We start from the raw sequence: 24,897 nt of genomic DNA, 5'->3' as shown, positions 1-24,897 counted from the left end.
AAGTTCCAGGATAGCTTTGGCAACTTAGTGAGACCCTGTCTCAAAATAAGGGCTGAGGTACAGCGCCTCCTGGGTTCAATCCCCAGTACTGCAAAAAATCTTTTTAAATGTGGTATATCCAAGCAAGGAGACATTATTCAGTCATTAAAAGGAATGAAGTGCCATTCGTGCTACAGCATCGAGGAACCTGGAAAGTGGTTGGTTAAGTAAAGGAAGCCACATGTTGTCTGACTGCATTTCTACAAGATGCCCACATCAGGCAAACCACAGAGACAGAGTAGATCAGCACTGCTGTGGGCTAGAAGGGGGACTGGGAAGTGACAGCTAACAGGTGCCGGGATTCTTTGGGAGGATGATAAAAATATTCTGCAACTGACTGTGGGAAGGTTGTGCAACTCTAAAATATAGAAAAGCCAATGTTGTGCAGACTTTGGGTGAACTGAACTGTATAGTGTATGAATTACATCTCAGCAGATATGCAATCCCCACCAAAATAAGAATATATTTATAAAAAGATGACAAAAGACTTCAATATTGTTACATCCATTCCTCTCTTGGGTTTTTCACACTTAAATGTTAAACGAATACAAATAGGTGCCCAGGAATTTTTCCTGAAGTGTTAAAAGTCTGGTTATTGTGGTTACATCTCTGATATTCAAGTCAGATTTATTTTTTTGGTATGGGGGATTGAACTCAGGGGCACTCGACCACTGAGCCACATCCCCAGTCCTATTTTGTATTTTATTTAGAGACAGGGTCTCACTGAGCTGCTTAGCGCCTCACTTTTGTTGAGGCTGGCTTTGAACTCGAGATCCTCCGCCTCAGTCTCCTGAGCTGCTGGGATCACAGGTATGTGCCACCATGCCCCATTGTCCTTGGCCTTTTTAATGAAGATAATTTTATGTAGGTATATGTTACTGAAGAAAAATGCCTATTACATGAAAAAATTATTTAAGTGCTATTTTTTAGTCTTGGTGATAGTTCAAATGAATGGATCAAAAATCTTCCTGAAATACTTTCACCTTAACTGAAGATAAGCAAAGATTTGGGCCCAGTGGTTTACAAGAATGAGCATACACCCATTTCAGTGAAGAAAAGTTTAGCAAGACAGGAAAGGTAGAATCACTTAGTTTTCTGATGTGCTATGTAATAATACTAATGAAAAATCAAAGAAAATTCTGCCTTCAAAGTCACAATAGAACAGAGCACCTAGCGAGGTGATTCAGAGAAAACAGCCTCCTTTCCTAATCTTTTTATTGTATCTGAAGGATTCTAAACACTCTCCGCTTCCTACGTTGTAATATTGCTAAGACTGAAGTTTCTCTTAGGCTAGAATGGTACATTTAATGGACGAGACGGATTCTTTAGCAGGACACAAAATGATGGTCCACCTGAGAGTAGATGAAATACATAACCTAACTTGGAGGGCTTTCAAAACAGCACTGGGCTTTTGGTTTTGTTTTCTGTTCTTCTGAGATGGGTCTGGTCATATTGCCCAGGCTGGCCTCAGAACTCCCAGGCCCAAGAGACACTCCTGCCTCAGTCTCCCAAGTCGCTGGGGCTACAGGCACATGGCATCAGGCCCAGCCAGCACTGGGCCCTTGAACCTGTTTCTTCATTTGTAAAATGAAGGGGTTTGATTTAGTCATCTGGATGGCTTACCTTTGGCTCTAAGGATTCGTATTTTCTACAGTTAGGTCTTCCATTTACTGCTCACTGAGAAACACCCACCTAACGCTGAAGGAACATGCTTTATGTGGCAGGAGAAAAGCAAAAACGACAGATTCCACCAGGTCCTCTTAACTCATGACGTTAGTTGAGATTAGCTCATCCTTTGCTCTTTATGACTGAAGGAGGTTTTAATAAAACTCAAGGACACCCGCGCTTCTCAGTGTCCCAGCTCTGCCCACTCATTTGAATACTACCAGGCGCTGTCCAGAGGTGAGAGAGACTTGAGCCCAAGGCAATTTGTCAACCAAAAGCAGATTCGACTCCAACAGAGTGGAATGTTCAAGGCCTACTCAAGGCCCAGACCTTCGTCATAGGGATGCGGCAAGCGACGGGGGCCGAGAGATGACTGATTCTCCCGAGGATGAGGCAGAGCCCTCCACAGGACCCGGTCACAGAGCCCCTCCGCTGGCTCCATGTGCAGACTGCCAAATGCAGATCCGTGACCATGCTTGAGATGATGGTGTGACACTGGGGAACTAACCAAAGGAACAGTGTTTACTGGTGTCCTCTGGAGGTTAGACGAGCGGCTCAAGGGCGAAATGTGCTTATGGAGAAGGGAGGGCAAACAGCACCCCACGCTGCCTCGTTCTCGGGATTGAACCCAGACGTGCTCTACTCCAGAGATGCATTCCCAGTCCTTTTTATTTTTATTTATATATTTATTTATTTATTTATTTAATTTTTGAGACAGTCTCACCAAATGATGGAGGCTGGTCCCCAACTTGTGATCCTCCTGCTTCAGCCTCCTGGGTCGCTGGGATGGTAGGTGTGCTAGGATTTTTTTTTTTTTTTTGGCAAGTCTCTATACCCTGCCCAATGGAGGCTTCGCCCTCTCCCCCCTTGCCCCGCCCTGTTCATGTCTGAACCCAAATCCATGACGTAAAACCACAGCTGGGCTCTCCAAGCCTCCCCACTGCACTGATCTGTCTCCCATCTGACCACGGCCTGGGCAACCCAGCTGACATCACCCTCTGGCAAGAGGCACCCTGATAAAAGAACTGTAGCGCGAGGTTTCACAGCTCATCCCACGTGTCCCAACTCATGACTGTACCGGCAGGAGCCGGCCGCCGGGCTTATTCATTTCTTTGTCTCAGATAATACTTCTTTGTCTCAGAGACGAGCAGCGGGGAGGAGACACAGTCCAGTAGACTTCGTTCAGCAGTTGGACTGGTGGCCGGCCCCATTTTGGTGTGTGTGTGCATCTGCCTGTCTGTCTGCTCCAGGGGAGGGCTGTGAGACAACGCCATGGAACAGGACCACGCTGACAGAGAAAGGACGTGACGTGCTGTCTGCCAGTGGCACCAGGGCTCCTTGTGATTCTGCCACTGGGTCACCAAGCCCTGTTCCCACCAGCCCCCAACACTCCAAGTACCTTTCAGAACATCATTCTCAGGTGGCCGCAGAGCCAGGGCCCTGCTTCCCGAGTCCCATCTTGGCTCTGAGAAGTCAAGCTTGGTAAGCATGGCCTGAGCAGCCAGCAGGCTGGGCTGGAACACACTTGTCTTGACTGAGAGAAAACTACCACCTTCACGGCTGACCTCGAAGAACGCCACGAAGGACAGTGACAGCAACACCTGTGTGGCTGAGATCCATGCTGCTTTGCCGACAACTTTGAGTCCATCAAATAGTCGCACCAACGTCACCCTCCGGAGGCCTGCCTGTATCCTGCGCCAGCATATTTCATTTTCAAAGCTTCTTAAAATGTCACCTCTTATTCTGGTGTTTCCTTAGGAGAGTCCTGTAAGGCAAGCGGGGCAAGAATCACCCTGTCCTGAGGCCGAGGAAACCAGTGTTTGGAGGACTGAGTGACACGCTCCAGGTCCGGAAGCTCATCAACAGAGGAGCTAGCAGGAGAAGCCTGAGGCAGAGTCCCCGGTTTTCTTTCTAGGTGTGCAGAATGCTTTAGGAGTGAAGGAATTAAGGTGCAACCTGAGGGGAAGAGCTGGGAGTGACAGGGTAACAGGCAGGGAGACAGAGAGGGCCCTCCAAACTCCCAACACCCAGGACTTCAGCATGTGACTGTATTAGGAGACAGGCTTTGAAAAGGTCCTTCAAGTGATGAGGTCATGTGGGCCCTGTGTCCACATAAGAGGAAGAGATCAGGACACAGACACCCAGAGAAGGAAGACCCTGGGAAGATGCCAAGAAGAGAGGCTCAGAGCAACCACCCTGTGGACACGCTGATCCTGGACTTCCAGACTCCAGAACTGTGGGAAAATAAATGTCTACTGCTTAAGTTCCCCAGATCCTAGCAGTTTGTCATGGCAGCCCCAGGAAACTCATGCAGGGAGGGAAGGAGAAGCAGGGGACAGCAGGACAGGACTGAAACCTGGGAAGCACCTTCCACTCCTCTATCCAACCGAAAGTGGAATGTGGCCAGCCAGGAGGAAGAGCATGGGCCGTGGAAGAGCATGGGCTTCTCAGCACGTACCAGGAAAAGCACCCAGACGCATACCGTGCCTCACCCCAAAGGCACAGGGAGCCCCAGGAGCTCTCCCAGGGAGCTCGGATGAAGGGCGGGGCCTTGGCATGGCAATCTGACTTGGGTTCTCACTTGCACTGCGCTAACCAGATGGATGACCCTGAGCTCCCATAACACCTGCAGGGGAGGGGGTGTCCTAGGACCCCTTCATTAACTGGGACTGTGAGCCAGGGCTCTGGAGTGTGACCTGCTCCCAAACAGAATGGATCCTGATGCACAAGGGACCAGGAGAAGTCTATATTCCCTTCTGAGGGCTTTTTTTTTTTTGGCACTTTGTTTTTGTTTTGGGGATTGAAATTGAACCCAGGGGTACTTTACCACTGAGTCACATCCCCAGCTCCTTTTATTTTTAATTTTGAAGCAGGGTCTCACTAAGTTGCTTAGGGCTTCACTAAGTCACTGAGGCTGGCCTCAAACTTACAATCTTCCTGCCTCAGTCTCCTGAGTTGCTGGGATCACAGATGTGCGCCACTATGCCTGATTCCCTTCTGGTTTTAAATATCTATAATCTCACAGGGGATGGGGGAAAGTATGAAAATTTTTTTTAATTTCAAGGAAAATGATGACTTTAATTCTCAGCATCATTATGAGTATATATCAAAGAGTTTTAAGTGTTTTAAACAAATTGAATGAAAAAGTTAACCTGGATATCAAAAGGCACTACATTAGGTAGAACGGGGCATGGCTGTAGTTCTAGCAACTCAGGAGGCTGAGGCAGGAGAAGCCCAAGTTCAAGGCCAGTCTGGGCAATTCAGTGAGACCCTGTCTCAAAACAAAAACAAATAAATAAAAGGGCAGGGAATGATGCTCAGTGGCAGAACACCTGCAAGGTCCTGGGTTCCATCCCCAAAAACACTAACTAAAAATACTCTGAATAAAAAGCTGTAATCACATCCAGACATTGCCATTCATTTAACTAGTAAGTTCTACGCTGCTTAAAATCATTTTGTTGTTCTTGGGGTTAAAAGAGAAGTCCCCGCCACTCACTTACCCTACTGAACTGACTTTATAACCAGACTCGATAGGCAACATGATACAGTAACCTGGGTGGAATCATCACAACGTCAGCACGTTCCAAGTTCATGTATTGCCGTATCTATCATTTTAGCATGAAGAAACCTCAGGCGCAGCTACAGCAATGTGAACGGGCTGGAGCTCTGGCTATCTGAGTTTTACGTTGGGCTTTAGCTTCATAAATCATAAATCATAAAAGCACCTATCAGTTTCCCAACCCCCACTTAACATCCACACCATCTTCTCTTCTTGGTCCTCCTCTCCCTGGACCGTGGCTCTGGCAGCAGCCTCAGAGGGTGTGAGTATCACAGGGAAGTGGACTGTCATTGGGAGTCCAAGCCCTGCTATTATGGTCAGGGATACACAGTCTGCCCGAAGATGACCATGACACTGTGACACGTGTCCTGCCATGGCCCTGAATCCCGAGATCATGGCAGCTCAAGCACATCCCAGGCCAGGTGCAGAGAGACCTCCTGAATGGAAGAGGCTCTTTAAGCCTGGCAGAAATCCTCCCCTGTACTGACTTGCAGATCCACTCTAACAGTCTACCTCTACTGTTAATGAGGAGGAGGAGAGTCGTCAAAGTAAATTGTTTGCAGATGATTCTAGAGGCAGGCACTTGGCAAGGGGCTCAATTTCCTCCCTGGTAGAGCCTGTAAATGGCTAGAAGGAGCAGCTGAGCGGAAGCAGGGAAAAGGCTTGCTCAGACCCCTGCCACAGTGGGGCCAGTCCCTTGAGGGTCTCCTCCGGTGGCAGCACCCACAGGAATGAGGCCAGGGAAAATGCTATCACCTCCTCGAGATGGAAGTGTTCCGTAAAAACACCCCAAAGAAGAAATGTTCTCTTCAAGCCCTCTGCTAAGCCACAGGTTAAGGATTTAAGGTCACAGGTTGGTATGCGCATCTTCAAACCGTGCTTTATTTGAAAGAAATTCAAGAGGGAATGGTGGGGTCACAGTCCCTAAGTGGTTACATCACTGACCACTGGAGGAGGAAGACCTAGGCGCAGTGTCAGGAGCACCTGTGAGCCCAGCAATTTGGAAGGCTGAAGCAGGAAGATTGCAAGTTTGAGGCCAGCCTGGGCAACTCAACAAGACCCTCTCAAAATCAGTAATACAAAGGCTGAGGATGCTTCTCTGTGAACCTCAGATTAAATCCCCAGTACTGAAAGGGGGCGTTGGGAGAAAATATCTCAGAAGTGAAGGAATAAACCGGAAAATTACTCTTTCCTTCCTTTGATCCCCTGCAACCTTGAGCCTCCAGTGTGGCACTGACTCTGTAAGGCCTTGCACAGGGTCCCTGCCCCCTCACCCCACCCCAGGAGTCACTGACCATCTCATTTGTGTCTCTAGTCCTGACCACTCTGGTTCAGTGACAGAAAAGCACGATAAGAGTGGGGTTTAGAGTTAGCAAAAGCGTGTGGTCTTAGGAGTCACTGCATATCTCTTGAGCCTCTCTGCCTTGAGGGATTGTGTGTGTGTGTGTGTGTGTGTGTGTGTGTGTAAGAGAGAGGCAGGCAGGCAGGCAGAAAACGTGAAGTTCCCAGCAGGCAGTTTATAATACTGTATGCTGAGGTCTGTATACTGTCAGCTACTAGGGCTCCCGCATTTTGAGGAGGAGGGTGGGATGAAGGGGACCTCCAATGTCACTCTCGCTATTCATGAACATTCCTCCAACAAAGTTAGCACAGTTTCCTCCAACTGATAGAAAAGATCAGGGGATGCCGTGCCCAGGAGCACATGTCAGGAGCACCCATTGGCTCCCCAAGGGCCTAGCTGCCCCTCCAGGGCTGTCTCTATATGTGTGACGGGGTCCACAGGACACCAGTCCCAGCACCCAGTACATTGTTGGTGCTCAGTAAATGAGCACTCCCTCCTCCCTCCCAACTGGTTTTGACTGGTGTGCTTGCTTCTGCTCAACCTTCTCCCTCGCCAGAACGCACTCAAAGTCCTGTGCCATTTCATATTCCTCTCGGGTTTCAAAACCAACTCCGAGGCCTCTTGCCAGCCCCAGTCTGAGAGTCCCTCTTTTGAAATGGATTTAGTTGGGATAAGGTTTAAATGTGACCCAAAGGTTCATGTGTTGGAAGCTTAGTCCTCAGAGTGGTGACACTGGGAAGCAGGACCTTTAAGAAGCGGAGCCTACTGAGTGGTCCTTAGCTCAATTGAGAATGTGCCCTTAGAAGGAACTGTGGGACCCCAGAATCTCTGGCATCCTGTTTGATGATGTCATCTCTTCCTCCCACACACAAGCCCACCACTGCCATCTACCATGAGGTAACAACCACGCAGGGCCCTGACCAGAAGCTGTGCCATGCTGATTGGACTGTCAGTCTCTAAAATTATAAATTAAACAAACCTCTTTATAAAATGCTTGCCTCAGGAATTTCATTATAGTTACAGAAAAATGGAGAAATAATGATAGCATCTACCTGAGCTGAGCTGCAATGGCAGAATTCCACAGAAAATTATAAAACTGTCCAGCTCCAAACCAAGAACTACTGCTTTTTGTTTCGTTTTGTCCGCCATACCATCATGTTTGCCACAATGCTTCCAAAGGTAGATCAGCAACCCTGCTCTCATAGTATATTCTAGTCAAGATCCTTAGGAATAAGATGATGTGCCCAGGAACCAATTTGAAATTCTCACACCAATTAGTGGAGGGATAGCTGAACGTCACACACAGGTCTACTCACTCTTAACACGAATCTCATTACCAGCTCTAAAACCCTGGCAGAGCTGAAGAGGGCAGATAGCTGGGATAGAACAAAAACCGTAAGTCAAATGTCTCAGAAAGCCATTCTGATGCCCCACAGAGGTTCATTAACTCACTCCCTTATTTACTGTTGCTAAAATACGTTGGTTACAAAAGCCATAGAGTGAACTTTCCAAGGATGAAAATAGAACGTCAAGTTCAAAGACAGCCCGATCCTGACGGAATGAAAACAGCATTAAGAACAGAGGCATAACACAATTCAAGGGCCTAATAACTGTGAAGACTGGTAAACTGAGATTTTTTAAAGTCAGATTTTGTAAATCTTCCCACTAAAAGGGCTCAAGGAAATAAATTTATGTTTTCCACATTTGTATTTCAAAAAATTTGAAAGTCATTGAAAAGTTTAAGGAACAGTGAACATCCCCATTCTCTTTACCTTGATTCACCTACTATCAGCACTTCGTAAATTTATCTCCCCCGCTTTTTCTTTTGCTATGATTGCTAAAATTTGGGCAGTGTGGGCAGGGATACTGGGGAATCCAGAGGTGCTTAACCACTGAGCCACATTCCCAGCCCTTTTTATTTTTTAATCTGAAACAGAGTCTTGCTAAGACATAAAGACCTAAGCTGCTAAGGATGGCCTTGAACTTGTGATTCTCCTGCCTCAGTCTCCTGAGTCACTGGAATTACTGTTATGTACCACCATTGCAGTATAATCGCCAAAAAAATTTTCAAACTATCTTGGAGATGCCAAACACCTCTCCACAGTGTCTTCTGAGAATGAAGACATTTCCTCTCCTGGCCACCACCCATTGAACACCCCTACCTAAGTCAATATATCATCATTATCGGATAGCTAATCTATATTTGATTTTCCCCAATGGAACTCTGTCTTTTCTTGGTGGCATGGGGCATCACACGCTGGCCAATGGTACTGTCAGACCTCCTTTTTTTCATGGCATCGAGGTTTTTAAATAATCCAGACCAACTAACCGTCCTCTGATTTTTGAGGTCTGATCCCTTCCTCGCAATCAGGTCTGAGTTCAACATTTTTGGCAAGAATAGGATGGAAGATCCGAGAACGCACCGCCCACAGGCTCCTGCAATCAGGGCATCCCAGTCTGGGGGGCGGGGGCTTGACTAGCTGGTTGAGGTGGCACCCACAGATTTCTCCACTGTAACAAAGTAACATTTTCTCTTTTGCAGCAAAAGCATAGGCGTTTGCATTTTTAACATTATCACTCAAGCTCTTACTCACTTATTAAGCACCTATTATTTGCAATGCAAGAGACTGGAGCTAAGGAGGATGAAACACAGGGCCCTGGTTACCAATCAAGTCTGATTAGGATGTGACATTTCCACATAGAAGACAATGACAGCAGACCTTCACCATCAAGAACTTTAGTTCGAGTGGGAAAGGTAAGTCGCAAGAATGATAACCATAAAGAAAAACATAAATATCAATATAAAAGATGCTCTTCAAATAGGTGAATTGTATGGTATATTAATTATGTTTCAATAAAGCTGCTGTCAATTTAAAAAAAAAAAAGCCCCAAAGAGCTTTTGCTTATGTAGGTTATATCAATATTCATCATTTAAAGAATTGAAAAGGGCAAATTTTTAAAATATCAATTTGAAAAACTTCATCATATGTCTAAGAAAGAGAGAAAGAGAGAGAGAGAGAGAGAGAGAAAGATCTATGGGCATTGTATATGAGGAACATGTTAATTGTAGCTCAAATAGTAGTGAGATTTGAAAAATAGGTAGGATTTAGAAATGGCAGGTCTCGGCCTTCCAGGTGGGGACAACTATAATATACAAAGGTGGGAGTAAGAATACCATCATGTTTGTGCAGATGGATCTAACTAAAATGAAGGGTTTGTTTCTTCTATTTAGCCTTAGCTCTTGGATACCAGAAGATGGGCAAGACAACAGAGCGCTCTGAGCCCCCGCAGAGCAGGTCAGAGGGCAGGTGGCAGGTAACTGACAGGGCCCATTACAGGGGCTGGTGCAGGTGAGGGAAACTTCTGAGAAGGCAGCACTGGGCTGGCTGGTGTCTCGGATGGACACACCTGGGTCGCTGGTGAAGCAGGTGCACAAAGTTTTGGTGAGGTGCACCTCAGTGAGGATGGAGAGTTTAAGGCAAGATGAGAAGTGGAAAGCATTTCGGCTGGTGTGTGCACCTGGCAATCCTCACCTTCTGCCTGAGATTCTCTCGACCCTCAGTACCAGGCTCTCTTTCTTTATAAGGTGGGAAACTGTATGGGTTGAAAAGGCTGGAAAGCTACACTTCTTCCCTAGCTTATCAACATAAAAAAACGAAGAAAAACAATCAAGTGAGTTAGAAGCATAACCCCACAATTTAAGATCCACAGGCTGACCTAACAAAGTCTAGTTAAACCTCGACATCACATTTTTGCCACTGTCCTTGTCCTTTTAATACTCTGATAATATACTTTTAGTGTGGGAGACAAATACTCAGTATGGCAAAATCATTTTCTTTAAATAAGACTTGTTTTCAGTGGCAGGGGTCCTGCTAAGCATTGCCAATTATCCCAACACTCATTCACTATTTCCTGTGTTAGATCTGAATTAGGACGAATGTCAAACATCTCAAATAGTAATTTATGCTTACAGAAGGAAAATTCTACAGAAGGATTTAAAACTCAAATGAGATCTACCCTGTGTTAAACCCATTCCTTAAAAATTACAATATGCTATCCTTCATTAATTTAGTTGTGTTGGTTTTTTTCACAGCACGTAGTATATTTTGGAGTCCTTTCATGGGCAATTTTTACTTAATTATTACAGCTTACATAGCTATTATTAGAAGATGTTTGCATTCGCTAACCAAAAAAACTTAACAGGATTAGAACCTAAAAATATGCTAAGCCAGATCCAGCTTTGTGCGCCAGCAAACCCAGCTACCCAGGAGGTTGAGGCAGGAGGATCTCTTGAGTCTGGAATTTTAGGGCCAGGCTGGGTAATGTGATGAAACCCCGTTTCTTAAAAACAAATAAATAAAAGTACACTGACTAGCTTGAAATCATATTAAAACATTTCATTGGAGATTTGCCAGAAGAGCCAACAGTGAATTTCATATATAGATAAGAGTTGGTTTTGAAATGGTCAACTGCAGATTTATTCCTCAGATGTTCACATTAATTGGAAATCTTAACGTTCTTCTGCAAGAACTATACCAATCAAGAACGTAGCCTGCCCACCAGCGGTGCTAGGGATGGAACCCAGGGCTTCGTGCAAGAAAGGCAAGTGCTCTACCACTGAGCCACACCCTCCACTACAGGGAGAACTTTCCCTATGTTCTTACCAAACTCCAACAAAAGACTATTAAATAACAAACTAGTAAGTCATAAAATACGTGGAAAGGAATATTCCATTAGCATCACAAATGTCCCCCACTCTCTCGGTGACAAGCTTCCCAGGGCGAATATAAAGATGAAGTAAGGAGCTCACCCCACCCTCCAAATCAAACAACTAAAAATACTGAGGGAAATGGGTATTCCTGACTTTTTATTTCTATCTCCTTCCATCCCCTCCACCCCTGCCTCTCTTTTTCAGTTTACATTATCAACTGAACAAATTTTATCAATGAGAGGCCAGGAAGGGCCGACTCCCCTTCGGCATATTTACTTAAGATAGGAGGGCAAACCAGTCATTGTGCTCATAAAAGCCCTGGCCGCTGCTGGGCCTACTTCAAGTCTCTCTCTTACCTCCAAGCGACTTATCCTGAAGCCAAAGAAAGAGGAAAACTGTGCTGATCAAAGGCTGAGCTGTCATTAAGTGAAAATGATCGAAGATGAAAGGCCTGCGCGCCACTTCAAAGGCACAGCTGAGCCAGGCGAGCAGAGAGCAAAGGCTCCCAGGCCAGAGGCGCAGGGCTGTGTTTTAATGGGCTCGATGACATTCCTAGAGCCCTGTATCTTTACACTAATTGTGCAAAACAGATCACAGATTTCAATGCTTTTTCCTAATTGACAGGAAGAGGCGCAGGTAGCCCAAAAATGAATAGTGGCACATGTCATTTCCACACTTGAAAAAAAAAAAAAAAAAGGAGGGTCTAAGACTGTTGAAGAAGCGGGCATCTCTCAAAGAGTGTGCAGCCATATTTAAGTAGAGTTATGCCCTGAGGTGTATAACATAATTTGGAGAGATGGTGGATATAGCAGTAAGTCTCACTTCCCCAGCCGTTTAACATGGGAGCTGAGGGTGTTGGCGCAGAAGTCTCCACACCTGCTGGAGACTTTTTGCATTAGGGTTGGTCTAGAGCCACCAAGTGAGAAAATCAGGTTGAATATGATTACACAACATTCCCTTTATTCCACCCCAACTACTCCTGCACCCAGCCCTCTCGGCGCCCCCACAGTGCCTCAGCCCCTGGAGCTCCCGTAGGCAGTAGACTGTACATGACAAGGGGCCCTGAAGTCATAAGTCTAATCTCCTTTCTAAGACAGACTCCCTGGAATGACTTTAACACATGGAACCATCTTAGCTACAGTCCTGGCCACGCAAGAGGCTTTTCAGGGCATGGACAGGGATTCCCACTCCTCCGTAAGCTGTGGTTAGTAATGGATGTGTAAGTGCAGAGAAGGCGGAGAAGAGAGTTGCGCACTTTGCCCGGAATTAATGATTGGGATGATAGCACTCTGAAGCATTAACTTGGGCCCAGAGGTGCTCCAGGCCCTCGACAGAGGCAAATGCACCACATCCTCCTAACGATCTGAGACAGGTACCACTGTTGGTTTCATTCTAAGAGGAGGAAATGGAGGTGGCATGGCTCAGCAACTTGCCCAGATCCAAATGGCCAGGAGAAAGTGAAGACTGGGCTTGCACCCAGAAGATCTGGCTCCAGGGACCACATCCTCAGCTTCTATGCCCTTGCAGGTTTGACAGAGTGGATCACAGCAGGTGAGCAGGAGTTTGCCAGTGAACAAAATCCCATAGGCCAGAGGGGCAGCAGAGTGGTAAACACTCAAAACTAGATGATAGCTAGTATTGATTATAAATAAAACAAAGATACCAGGCCATCAGCTCCTTGAGGAGGGCCTCAGCAGTGCAAGTGGCCCCTGGCAATCAAAGTCACAGGAAAACTGACAGGTGCCATTAAGTTTCTAATCACTATTACTCCGACTATTACTTTGCAAAATTTTAACCTCAATAAACACACATAGAAATTTGAAATGAATGAACTTGGTAACAATATTCTCCAGTCCAAATCTCCAAACTTTTAACAGCCCTATTGACCTGTAATTCAGCCATGTGCAGTGCTGACCCAATGTGTTTTAGTGTACTCACAGGGCTGTGCCGCAACCAGCACAACCTGAGTTTAGGAAACTTCATCCTCTAGAAAAAAAATGTATCCCCATCAGCAGCCCCATCCCCTCTCCAGAGCCTGGCAACGCTAATCTCCTTCCCATCTCTCTGGATCTGCCTACTCGGGACACTCCATACATAAATAGAATCATGTAATGATTGTGTGTGTTTTGTCTCCAGTTCTTTTACATTCAGTGAAATGTTTTCATGTTTGACCATGTTCTAACATATGCCAGTACTACCAGCCTGCCTACCCTCCTTCCTTTCTGTAATGAAACCCAGGGATGCTTTAACACTGAAGTACACCCCTAGGTCTTACTTGTTGATCCTCCCACCTTGGTCTCCTTGGTGGTTGGGATGACAGGCGTGGCCATCGCGCCCAGCTCATCCTTACCTCTTTTACAAAGCGTATGAATTTGATCACAAATGTTCTCCTAAAAGCCATTATCTTTCCATTCTGTTTCATGATAGGCCAGTCTGGGTTGAATGATATGGCTCCCGCCATTACTAATTCCCCACCATGTGATACCCGGGTAGCAAACTCTTGGGTAATAAACAATAGCGATGTCCATCATAGACATCTTGACATCTCAGAAACTCAATGCAAGTTCCAGGAGCCTTATTTTAATGGCTTTACAAAATAAAGAAATGTAATGTTACACTATAAATAGATTGCAGAACCTACATGTGTTTTGCCAAATCTATTTTCTTTAAAGTCATGCTGACAATGGTTGTTAAAATGGTTCCCATGCTAGAATGCTCTTAAATGGTTTCAGCCTTGACATGAGGTCAACAGGAATTAGACTAATGAAGAAATAGAGCAAAATTGAAATTCTCTAATTTGGGGGTCTACTGAGCTATATTAACTTGTGGCAAATTAAATGGATGAGTGGTTTGCAACCACTGACACTTATATCTCACAATTAGGTCTCCAGGCTCTTTGTCCTTCTCTGTGCCATTAACCTCTGGGGCCTAGCTGTCTGTCAATCTCACTTCAGTCATGCTTTCTAGGGACTATGGCATCAGCACACTATGGCACAGGCCCACCACATCTGACACAGATGCAATTGAGATGTTTCCATCTGCTGGATTGAGAACCGAGGACTGAAAAGATTCCTGGGCTTTTCTTATACTCATTCAAGCTGTTCTAGTGCAAGACCGTCCACTCACTCCAACAACTGCCATTTCAGCAAACAACCTTAAAAGGCTGCCACCTTTCTTGCCAAAGGTAGACAGCTATCCACTGCAAATGCTCACATTAGACACATGGACTCCAACAGTGGCTGAAAGCACATACCTGAATCCTAGCTCCCACTCTCACCTGCACATAACCGCGTTCCCTCAGAGATGAGCGTTCACCCATTGGGACCATGTCAAACTGCTGTCAAAGTTCAGAACAGCAGGAACACAGCATGAAAAAGAAGCAACAAAGGATCTTATTTTTCAGCAAAGAGTTAATTGGTGTTTTAGACCCAAGTGCATTTGTATCCTTTATCTCAAGATGTTCTATAAGTGGCTAACACTGAATATGCCTGTGACAACCCAGGTGTGACCATCTTCACAGGACAAGTGTATTCCTAAAAACTTGGGAAGGAATTAACTTTGGCAGGAGTCTGACCATGAGCTCTATGGGGCTCCTTCATCAAGCCCAGTGTTCTCTGTTACTTTTCACTACCTGCGGAAGTTGTCCTACTCTTCTTTGTTGTGTGGTACGATGCTTTTCCAAGTGTGCCACCCACAACAGAATTGCCTGGGAGACCCGTGCAGAACATACGCTCCTAAGCCCAGAACCAGGCCTAATGCAAAGCTACTTAGGGGCCCCAAAATTCAGTATCTTCAGTCGTGCCCCCAGGAGGGCCCAGGCTCACCAGTGTCTCCCTCCCTTGTCCCTCTTCTACTTTCAAAATCGATCAACCCATGATCAACAACCAGGACCACACCACCTTTCAAGCTGCCCAAGGTACATTCGGTAGCCATGCAGTGGAAGGGATATCAGTGCCACAGGTCCATCCAAGGAAGCATCTGATGAGCCCAGGTGCCAAGAGCAAGATCCAGGCTGTCCTTACCTCCGGCCCACAGCAACACGTAAAAACCACCGTTGGAGAGATGTCCTCTGTTTCCTAAAAGATGGTGCATTTCTCTATTTCATGTTTTACAATGTCCACCTCTTTAGAGATCAGAAGCTTAGATACGAGACCTGCCACCCAGTCTCAGTTTCCCCACGTGGTAAACAGCTTTGCCATCGCCATGTTCTGTGTCCTATAAGGCAGATGCTGCCATGTAATTTCCCACATGTCTTGTGCAGAACAAAGCAGCTTCAGATTAGGCCCACAGGGTAAGAGTCGAGACCACCAACCTGCAATTTTCTCAGTTCGGAACGACCAAAAGGGCAGGGTAGGGAACACAGAAAAGCGAACTACAGAAACCAGTCTCCTCTTGCCAGAAGGAAAACTGCTGGGCCAGGGTAAATCAGTAAAAGTAACTGATTTGCTCAGTTACTTTAACACAGTAACAGAAAACTGCTGGGGTCAGTCGTGGCCGAGGTAGAGCCCGGGCTGTGTGTGTGTGTGTGTGTGTGTGTGTGTGTGTGTGTGTGTGAGACCGGATGCACCCCGGGCACACGTGCACACACACAAGGGAACTGTCAGCATTCTCCCAGCCAACTCCTTATACTTAAACATAAAACAACCACAAAGTCACCCTGACCCCACTGAGATGTGACAAGGAAACTGAAGGATGGCCCGAGAACAGCCCCCAGGAGGGCCAGTTTGAGATGGTCTCAGAAGGATTCACCTTTTAAAACATCTCATTTGTTTTGTGAATATTTACAAATAATATTTGCAAAACAAAAAATAATTAGCATATGCTTATGGTTTGGATAATTCTCTCCCAAAAGGCCATGTGTTGGAGGTTTGGTTTTCAGCCTGTGATGCTGTGAGAGGTGGTGGAAACTTTGAGAGGTGGAACCTAGTGGGAGAAGTTAAGCCACTGAGGGCGTACCCTTGAAGGGGACAGTGGGGCCTTGGACCCTTCCTATCTGCCTCTTTGCTTTCCAGCCTCCATGGGGTAAACACCCCTACTGCACTCTTACCATAATGTACTGTGCCACCTCAGGTCCAAAGCAATAGGGTCAAGCAACTGTGGACCAAAACCTCTGAGCCAAAAGCAAACCTTTTCCCTTATTAAGTTGATTTGCTCAGTTACTTTAACACAGTAACAGAAAGCTGACTAATACAACATATCCTAAAGGAATCACATGTTCATTTCCCTTCCAAAAATTCAAGAGTCCCAGAGGCTTTTTCTTTTATCCCAGACTGTTTCTCAAATGGTACTTTGTGACAGAATGGATCATTCATGATAACTAGATATTACTCCATATGTCATATAATTCATCTATGGCAGTCCATTTTATTTAAATCTTACAAATAGCTTGCCTACATAGTATCAGTATCACCAGTACGTGGCAGTCCATCTTATTTGACTCCAGGGCAACTGAGAACAAAACTACAGAATGCTTACTTTAAAACCCATTATAGTTTAGGATGAATGATATTCTTAAGTCTTTGAAATATGTTTAGCATTTTCAAACCATATATAGTATGTATCCACATGAAATGAGACAGAGGTCACTCAACAGAAAATGTCACTGAGATAAAAAATACACAATTCTATTATTGCTCCAGAAGAGTTACACCATAGGGCTGGGATCACAGACACTTGCCTAGAGCTCAAGGGCAAATCGGCAAACCAAATGGGCATGTTTCCCCTCTTGCTTTGTCACAGCAAAGGAACAGAGGAGAAGACAATGTAGTCGGAATCTTGCTCATCTCAAGCTTTACCCAGGAGGTAGCACTGCTTCTTAAAACACTCTAACTTTGGGATAATACAAAGGTGGTCTGTTCACAGGATGGACTATTATTCATCAATAAAAAGAAACCAAGTAGGGACATGTATACAACAGGCAAGCTAAAAGAAAGATGCCAATCATGGAAGACCACATGATATGAGATTCCCTGGATACACAATGTCCAGAATGGGGAGATCTACAGAGATAGAAAGCAGATGAGTGGTAATCAGTGAAGTTCTACATTTCACAGGAATAGTCACAGACTGTGCCTGACACATAGAATGTGCTCTGCAAATGTTGATGAATGTATGTGTGGGTGTGTGTGTACACCAAACACTTGTGTGTTTGGGGTTTTTTCTAATTACTAGCCACCATCTCAAAAACAAAACAAAAAAAAACAAAACAAAACAAAAAAATGACAGCATTGGGTGAAATGCGTAATTTTCCAAGGTAATTGTTTTGAAGACAAGCTTGAACACTGTACCTATTTAGATGTGTGAGTGGTTGCCATTTGCTCTTAGATGGTCATACTCTACTTACTGTCAAGATAATAAAATGCCAGGTGACTGAACGGCCAAGTGAGTATTATGGACCATAAGCTCCACGGCAATTCAAAGGAGGATCACACGCACGCCACCATGCAGTGGAAGGAGAAAAGGCGTCTTGCAAAGCACTGAGGTTTTAAAAGGTTAAAAGTGCAGTCCTGCCTGTAAGATGTCGTGGGTAAAACCTCATAAAGGCATCCTTCTGGCTGAAGGATGTACTGAATTCATGGAGCTGGGAAGGAACAGGAAGGGCATTCCTAACTGGGGGTGGAGGTAAGTAAGTAAAGGAACCTCAGGAGGGAACAGCCAGCAAACCAGAAGATAAATCAAACTGGAGCTCAGAAAGCTTAATCCCTGGGCTTTATTTTAACAGGCTGGTGGTTGGATGAATCACTACACCAAAGCAGAAATACAGCAAAGTAACATGATACTGAAGGAAAGTGTTCCCCCAAAAAAGAGCCTTCTGTGCCACGTTGGTGATTTTTTTCACATCCCTCAATCTGGCTGCCTGCTGGTTTCCATGGCTTGGATTTACCCATTTGGAAAAACAATCCCTCCTTTGACAATACCAAATCACTACCTCTGCCCTGAAATTAGACAAGAAATATGCACATGCCAATCTCCAACTTAGACCAAAAAACTGGCCAGGAGTGGGGACTACATCTCTTTTCACACGGTCCCAATCATCAGTATCACGGTGGGTAGTACACTAGGTCATGAATTATAACTTAACAAGAGCAACATCTTGATAGTGTTCATAATTCCCCAGCAGGATGCAAATTCAAAAGACTCACGATATTGAGTATTGCTAAAGATGCGGAGAACCTTTATACACTGCCAGAGGGGGAGGAAGATGGTCCAACTACTTTGGAAAATAGTGGGGCAGTTTCTTCAAAAGTTCAACAGCCAGTGAACCAGACACTCTACTCCTAGGTATTTACCCAAATGAGGGCACAGGTCCACAAAAAGCTTGTGTTGAGGCTGTGTGACAAAATGAGTGTACTTGATGTTGCTGAACTAGACGCCTAAAAATGATTAAAACATATTTTATGTGCATTTTACTGATATTAAAAAAAATGTTCAGAGCAACTGCATTTGTAAGAGTTGTAGACCTGAAAGAACTCAAATGTCATAGATAAGGAAAGTGTGATACACTCATACAGTGGATTACCACATATCAATGCAAAAGAACACTTTCAATCTCTTGGGGGATATGCATGTTGCTTGGTGGCAAAGGGAGAGTAAGGGATGAAGTGTGCTATATCTTGATCTGGGTGCTCAAGTCAGATCAAAAGGCATCAACTGGCTGGGTGCAGTGGTGCACGCCTGTTGTCCCAGCAGCTCAGGAGGCTGAGACCCAAAGATCATCAGTTCAAAGCCAGCCTCAGCAACAGTGAGGCGCTAAGCAACTCAATAGACCCTGTCCCTAAATAAAATACAAAATAGGGCTGGAGATGTCACTCAGTGGTCAAGTTCCCCTGAGTTTCAATCCCTGGTACCCCCCCACCCCACAAAAAAGGCATCAATTGTTGAAAATAAACAAATAAAAATAGAGGCCACGGTTTAGATATCCCAAGGTCACCCTTCCATTACCAAAACCAATGCTAAACCTAAACGAAATGCCAATGTGAGCTTTATACACTTGTCATGATGCAGTGAGATGGAACCAATCAGCTTTATCTGCACTGTTGGCTTTTCAAAAGAACAGAGGACAGACCATAAAAATGGGCAAAAGCAGCTATCTACTGAATTTATTATGGAGTTTCCATGCGGTTTTCTAGATAAATAAAATACCTCTCTATCCCCCAAACTCACAGTCTAATGAGCAAGAAGGATAGATAAGTAAAGTTACATATGATGCTTAAGAACAAAGAAACAGCTTGGCCCTGAAGAAGCAACCGCAGTTCAGTATGAGGTCAGTTTGAAGGTCAGGAAGGGGTGCCTACAAGGGCAAGATAAGAATACTGCCGGGGTTTTATGTGAAATTATAAGTAAGGAATCTACATCTGGAATTGTCAACATGGACTGCTATGGAGGAGAGGAGTTGGAGGGAGAGAAGAGGTTCAAATGGAGTCTACCATGGCTTATTCTACGTCTTTCCGATATTTCTAGAATGTTACAGGGAGAATATATTCAAATATAATACAATGTAACAGATTTAAACCAGAGAGAAGAAAAAAGTCAAAAGACTTCTTCCTTTATGCTCCATGACACAGGGCCGTGACACCTCGAGCGAGACATGGTGCCATTTTCAGTCCGAGGTCTCCCGGAGCATGAAGTGGGCTTCACACACACACAATAAACTCGAAATTCTAAGCAGTCTGAAAACCTCACGATGTCTTACCTTTACGTTTCTACCACAACTGATGATACTTTGATAAAAACAAAAGGAAAAAAAAGGGAAAGGTAGAAAACTCCAGTCCATTATCCAGATTAAGTTCAAGATTTATTACATCTTCTTCAGTCTTTTCCAAATACTCTATTATCAGAAAATAAGAGCCCATGATAAAAAAAATAAAATAAAATAAAAAATTCTTCCCTAAGGTATTACAGAATCTATTCTATCCAGGGCATTATATCTTAAGGTCTGACGAGAGGATTTAAGAATAACAACTAGCTCATTGATTTTTTTTTTTTTGGGGGGGGGTATCCAGGGGCACTGAGCCACTGAGCCACATCCCCATCGCTTTTTTTTTTTTTTTTTCTTTTTTAAATGTTTGAGACAGGGTCTTGCTAAGTTGCTTAGGGCCTCCCTAAGTTGCTGTGCTGGCCTCGAACTTGAGATCCTCCTTCCTCAGCCTCCTGAGTTGCTGAGACTACAGGTGTACACCACCATGTCTGGCTAGAGTCTTTTTTTATTTCATGCATTTTCTTATGCTAAATATATATTATTTATTAGAATTCAAATGAATCATGTCACCTCTCAAAAATACAGTTGGGCCAGGCACAGTGGCGCACGCCTGTAATCCCACTGGTTCAGGAGGCTGAGGCAGGAGGATCACGAGTTCAAAGCCAGCCTCAGCAACTTAGTGAGGTCCTAAGCAACTCAGTGAGACCCTGTCTCTAAATAAAATACAAAAATGGGCTAGGAATGTGACTTAGTGGCTGAGTTCAATCCCCAGTACCCCCCCAAAATACTTTCATAAATTCCCAAAATAATGGAGTATGGCAATCTTACTCTCTGAATATAGTTAATAAACCAAGTAAAAGACCCCACACATGTAAGATTTTTGAAAAGTTCCCTTAATATACTTTTTAAATCCTCTACAAGACCAGAAGAGAAATAAATCATCCACTTGAATCTATATTCTGACGTTTGAAAAATAAAAGGTACTTTTCAAGTTTGGATATAACTATTCTAAAACAACAAATCAGCTAATAGATGACCACCTGTGACAACACCACATTTCCTAATCTGCGATCATAATCTTTATTTACCTGTTCACTGTCTGTCTCCTCTGCATAACCAGGGCTCTTGCCCGTCTGTTTCATTAACTGTAGCCCCAGTCCATAAAATGGAGCTTGGCACATAATGCAGATTAAGTATTTTCCCATGAACGATGAGCTCATTTAACAGATGGTCCAAAGTCAAGTAACTGGAAAGCAAGATAAGCAGGGACAGGTTCATTCCCTCCTGATCAGCCCACATCCCATCTTTTTCTACAGAAACTGATACTTGGTGACTTTTCTTCCCCTCTCATTCTCCTCTTTCCTCTAAGAACATTCCAAGAGTTGAGAAACTCATTCAGGTCAATAACTATCTTTGGGAAAAAACACACAATTTCACTTTATCTTTAACAAAAAGACACTGGAGTAGATTCGTTCAGGAGCAGACACCACTCACAAAGTGGTGCTAAGAATGAGAAGATGAAAGACAAAGGGCCCAGCCACCAGCAAGACAGGCAGACGTGTGTGTGCCAATGAGGTACAAAGTACGCCCAGCCTGCCATGAAAACAGCACCTCGCCCACCAAGAGGAAGGGGAGAGCAAGGCCAGGCACTTCCTGAAAGAAGCCCTTACACCTGAGAGAATAAAAGGAGCCAAGAGAAAGAGGCAGGGGCATTTCAGAGGAAGGCAGGGCTCCTTGGAAGGGAGCAGTTTGAAGAACCTTGACTCCAGGGCATGTGTGGGGGAGAGGCAGAAGATAAGGCAGAAGAGGTTAATGGACAAAGGCACTCTGCTAATATTATGGAAGGGTCTAGAAGGGGACACCATTAGAGTCAGGGGTCAGTTATGAGGTTATTTCAGAAATACAGAGAAAAATGAATGAATTAATGACCCAATTAAGAGACACATTCCTTAGACCTCTTCAACCTACTCCATCCTCTGCAATGAGGTGACCGTTCTTGCTCAAAGCATCACACAGCCTCCATCCCAAATTAACATCTCCCACAGCAGCCTCTCCTCTGAGCTCTGCAACCAGGTACCCACGTTCTCATACTGACCTCTTCCTTGAAAACTCAAAGATCCTTCGAACTCAACACATCAGAAACTAAACCCATGCCCTCACCCCACAACCTGGTCCCCACTACCTCTGTTTCCCGCCTCAGCGAATGGCAGGCCCATTCATCCACCTGCACGAGCTGGGAGGCTCTCAGATCCTTGGATGTCCTCTTCCTCACCCTCTGCTCCAATCCGTCTATCGCCAAGCTCTGACAGTCTTCTCTCTAAATAACTTGGATCTATCTACATCTTTCCCCCTCAACTTCCACCAGAATCTGGGGGAACTCCAGCTCTTGCTGAAGCCAAGGTTCACACGTGGCCCCATTCTGCTGTCATCTTTGTTCCCTTCCAGACTGTTCTCAAATGGCAATGGGGGTTTACTTTTGATGTTTAGCAGCCTGCCTCAGCCTTTGCAGCCCTCCTACCTCCACCACCAGGAGCTCCCCAAAGTCCTAATGCTGCTCACCTTGTTCCTGATGGGGGCGTGTGCTCCTTAAGTGCCTATGTCAAGGGTAGTAAGAGTTCTAAGGATTTGGAAGGATTCTGCACCAAATGACAGAAAGTGATGAAGGTAAGGACTTGAATGTGCCCACTGAACTTGCCACAAGGGTATCATTTGGTGACCTTGTCCAAAACGATTTCGATGGTGGTGTGGGAGCAGAAATCAGGTAACAGGGCATGTACTGACACACCACACTGAGGGCTGGAGCTGCAGCTCAGTGGTAGAGCACTTGCCTAGCATGGTGAGGCACTGGGTTGTATCCTCAGCACCATATAAAAATAAATTAATAAGTACATAAAATTAAGGTATTGTGTCCATCTACAACTAAAAAACGACATATCACACTGAATCCCATTAATATGTACAATTAATACATGCTAATCAAAAAATTTTAACCATCAAAAGAAAAAGAAATCAGATGAAGCAGATTGAAGAGAATGGTTAAGAAGGATGGATGAATTGATGAACTTCCAAACACCTGAGTGGCCAGGATGAGGACAACAGCTGGACCAAAACACACGATAGGGAAGGGTTTATTTGGGGTTTCAAGTTGGGAGAGACGAGTAAGCACATCACAAAGAGAAAGAACCAGAAGTGGAAGACGGCAAGATCAGAAAAGAAGGGAACCACCACTGGGTTCAATGGCACATGCCTGTAATCCCAGCAGCTCAAGAGGCTGAAGCAGGAGGATCCCAAGTTCAAGGCCAGCTTCAGTAACTCAGGAAGACCCTACCTCGAAGTTAAAAAAAAAAAAAAAAAGAAAAGAAAAGAAAAAGGGCTCAGTTGTAAGCACTCCTGGGTTCAATCCCTGGTACAGAAAGAAAAAGAAAAGGAAACAAAGAAAGAGTTTGTGGGTAGGAAAGCAAGATGATGGTTCCCCTACTCTTATCAGTCCTCTTTTATGAGTAAGAATCCTCTCATTAAGAAAGAAAAAAAAAAAAAAAAAAAAAAAAAAAAACCCCTCCCATCCTCATCTCCAAAGTGCATAAAACTGCTCCCAATTATGAATTCAGCAAAGCAGTTCTAGAAAACTTTGCATAGGTTTTATCTAAGAATGACTATTTTCCATCCCTTCCGCCTTCCACTCAACAGAACATGAAGCCAGGTACAGCTGTTATTTTGGATTCCTTAACAAGCACCCCAAATCACTCTCGTGGGTGATTTTAGTGTTTAGCAAACAGGTCATAGTTTTTTTAGCAAGAAAATAAAATAAGAGTTCTTTGTGGGATCAGCCAAAAGTTTATCAGTCACTCGTCAGAAAAACAATGATTGAAAAGAACAAGGTTGAAAAGAACAAGGTCTTGCATAGCAAAAATGGGTAAAGCAGCTGACATCAAAATAAAATTTTAAAATACTCTTGCCCCATAATGGAAGATGTGTTTCTTCTTAACGGGGAGAAAATGTCCAGAAACCTGAATTCATCACTCCCTTAACTGTTATCAGGGAAGAAATACGGACCCTGTCCAGCTGGATTATGGGTAGTGTAAACAACTGCTGACCTGCCCGGCCGGCGGAGCACATCAGTGCAAAACCATTAAGTTCTGGAATCCATTCTATTAAAATCGAATCATCAGCCAAGAACAATTAACAGGCAACTATTTTCATGCAAAGCTGATATAAAATAAAAATCAAGAGCAATATATATAAATGATTCTTTTTCATTCATAATTTTAGATGTTGCATAATGCAGACTGTTGTTCTAGATAGTTGCTGCTCTCTAACAGCCATCTCTATACAATGTTGAGCATTGTTTCCACACTGGAGCAATTTTGTATCCAAAAGTCCCTGCTTGAACATCCAAAGAAACCTGGCAGGATCACAAAGTCGACTGCAACAAGTCTCAGCCTTAAGCAAATTGCTTATTAATGCAGAACTAGAGTTGCTGTTCAGAACCTAATTAAATCATGCATCTCCAGAAAAACTTTGCACTCTTCCAAAACCGTACAGAATTCTTCTAACACAATTTTCCATTTCAGCACAGGGATGATGGGTGGACTTTTGCAGGTGGTGAACCAAATACTAGCTGGAAAAAAAAAAAAAAAAAAGACCAAAGCCATCCTCGGTTCTATTTAATAAACAGTGGTGCAGCAGGTGAAGACCGACAGCTGGGGCGCCTGGGTAATTCCAGGGCTGAGATTCCCCAAACTCTAAGCTGGCTTCACATGGAAAAGAACCTTTTGGGACTTTTCTACCACTTTAAAAGTTCTCATATAAAAAGACACAAAAGGGCTGGGGGCATGGCTCCACAGTGGAGCATATGCTGAGCATGTGTGTGAGATCCCTGGGTT

General features: G+C 44.5%; 1 protein-coding gene across 6 annotated transcripts in view; it reads right to left on the bottom strand.

The window, feature by feature from the left end:
- Positions 1 to 24,897, bottom strand: part of Vgll4 (vestigial like family member 4) — a 139,638-nt gene that overhangs the window by 39,199 nt on the left and 75,542 nt on the right. Inside the window, exon 1 of one of the 6 annotated variants that reach the window (XM_047535011.1) lies at positions 3,104 to 3,423. The exons of the other annotated variants lie outside the window; for them this stretch is intronic. Coding sequence (XP_047390967.1) covers positions 3,104 to 3,194 — 91 coding nt within the window. The 5' untranslated portion in view covers positions 3,195 to 3,423. Of the gene's footprint in view, positions 1 to 3,103; positions 3,424 to 24,897 lie in introns of those variants that run through there. 6 annotated transcript variants of the gene reach the window in all.

Source organism: Sciurus carolinensis, chromosome 19 (genome assembly GCF_902686445.1).
Source record: "Sciurus carolinensis chromosome 19, mSciCar1.2, whole genome shotgun sequence".
Classification (NCBI taxonomy): Eukaryota; Metazoa; Chordata; class Mammalia; order Rodentia; family Sciuridae; genus Sciurus; species Sciurus carolinensis.
This window is presented reverse-complemented; position numbering and strand designations above follow the sequence as displayed.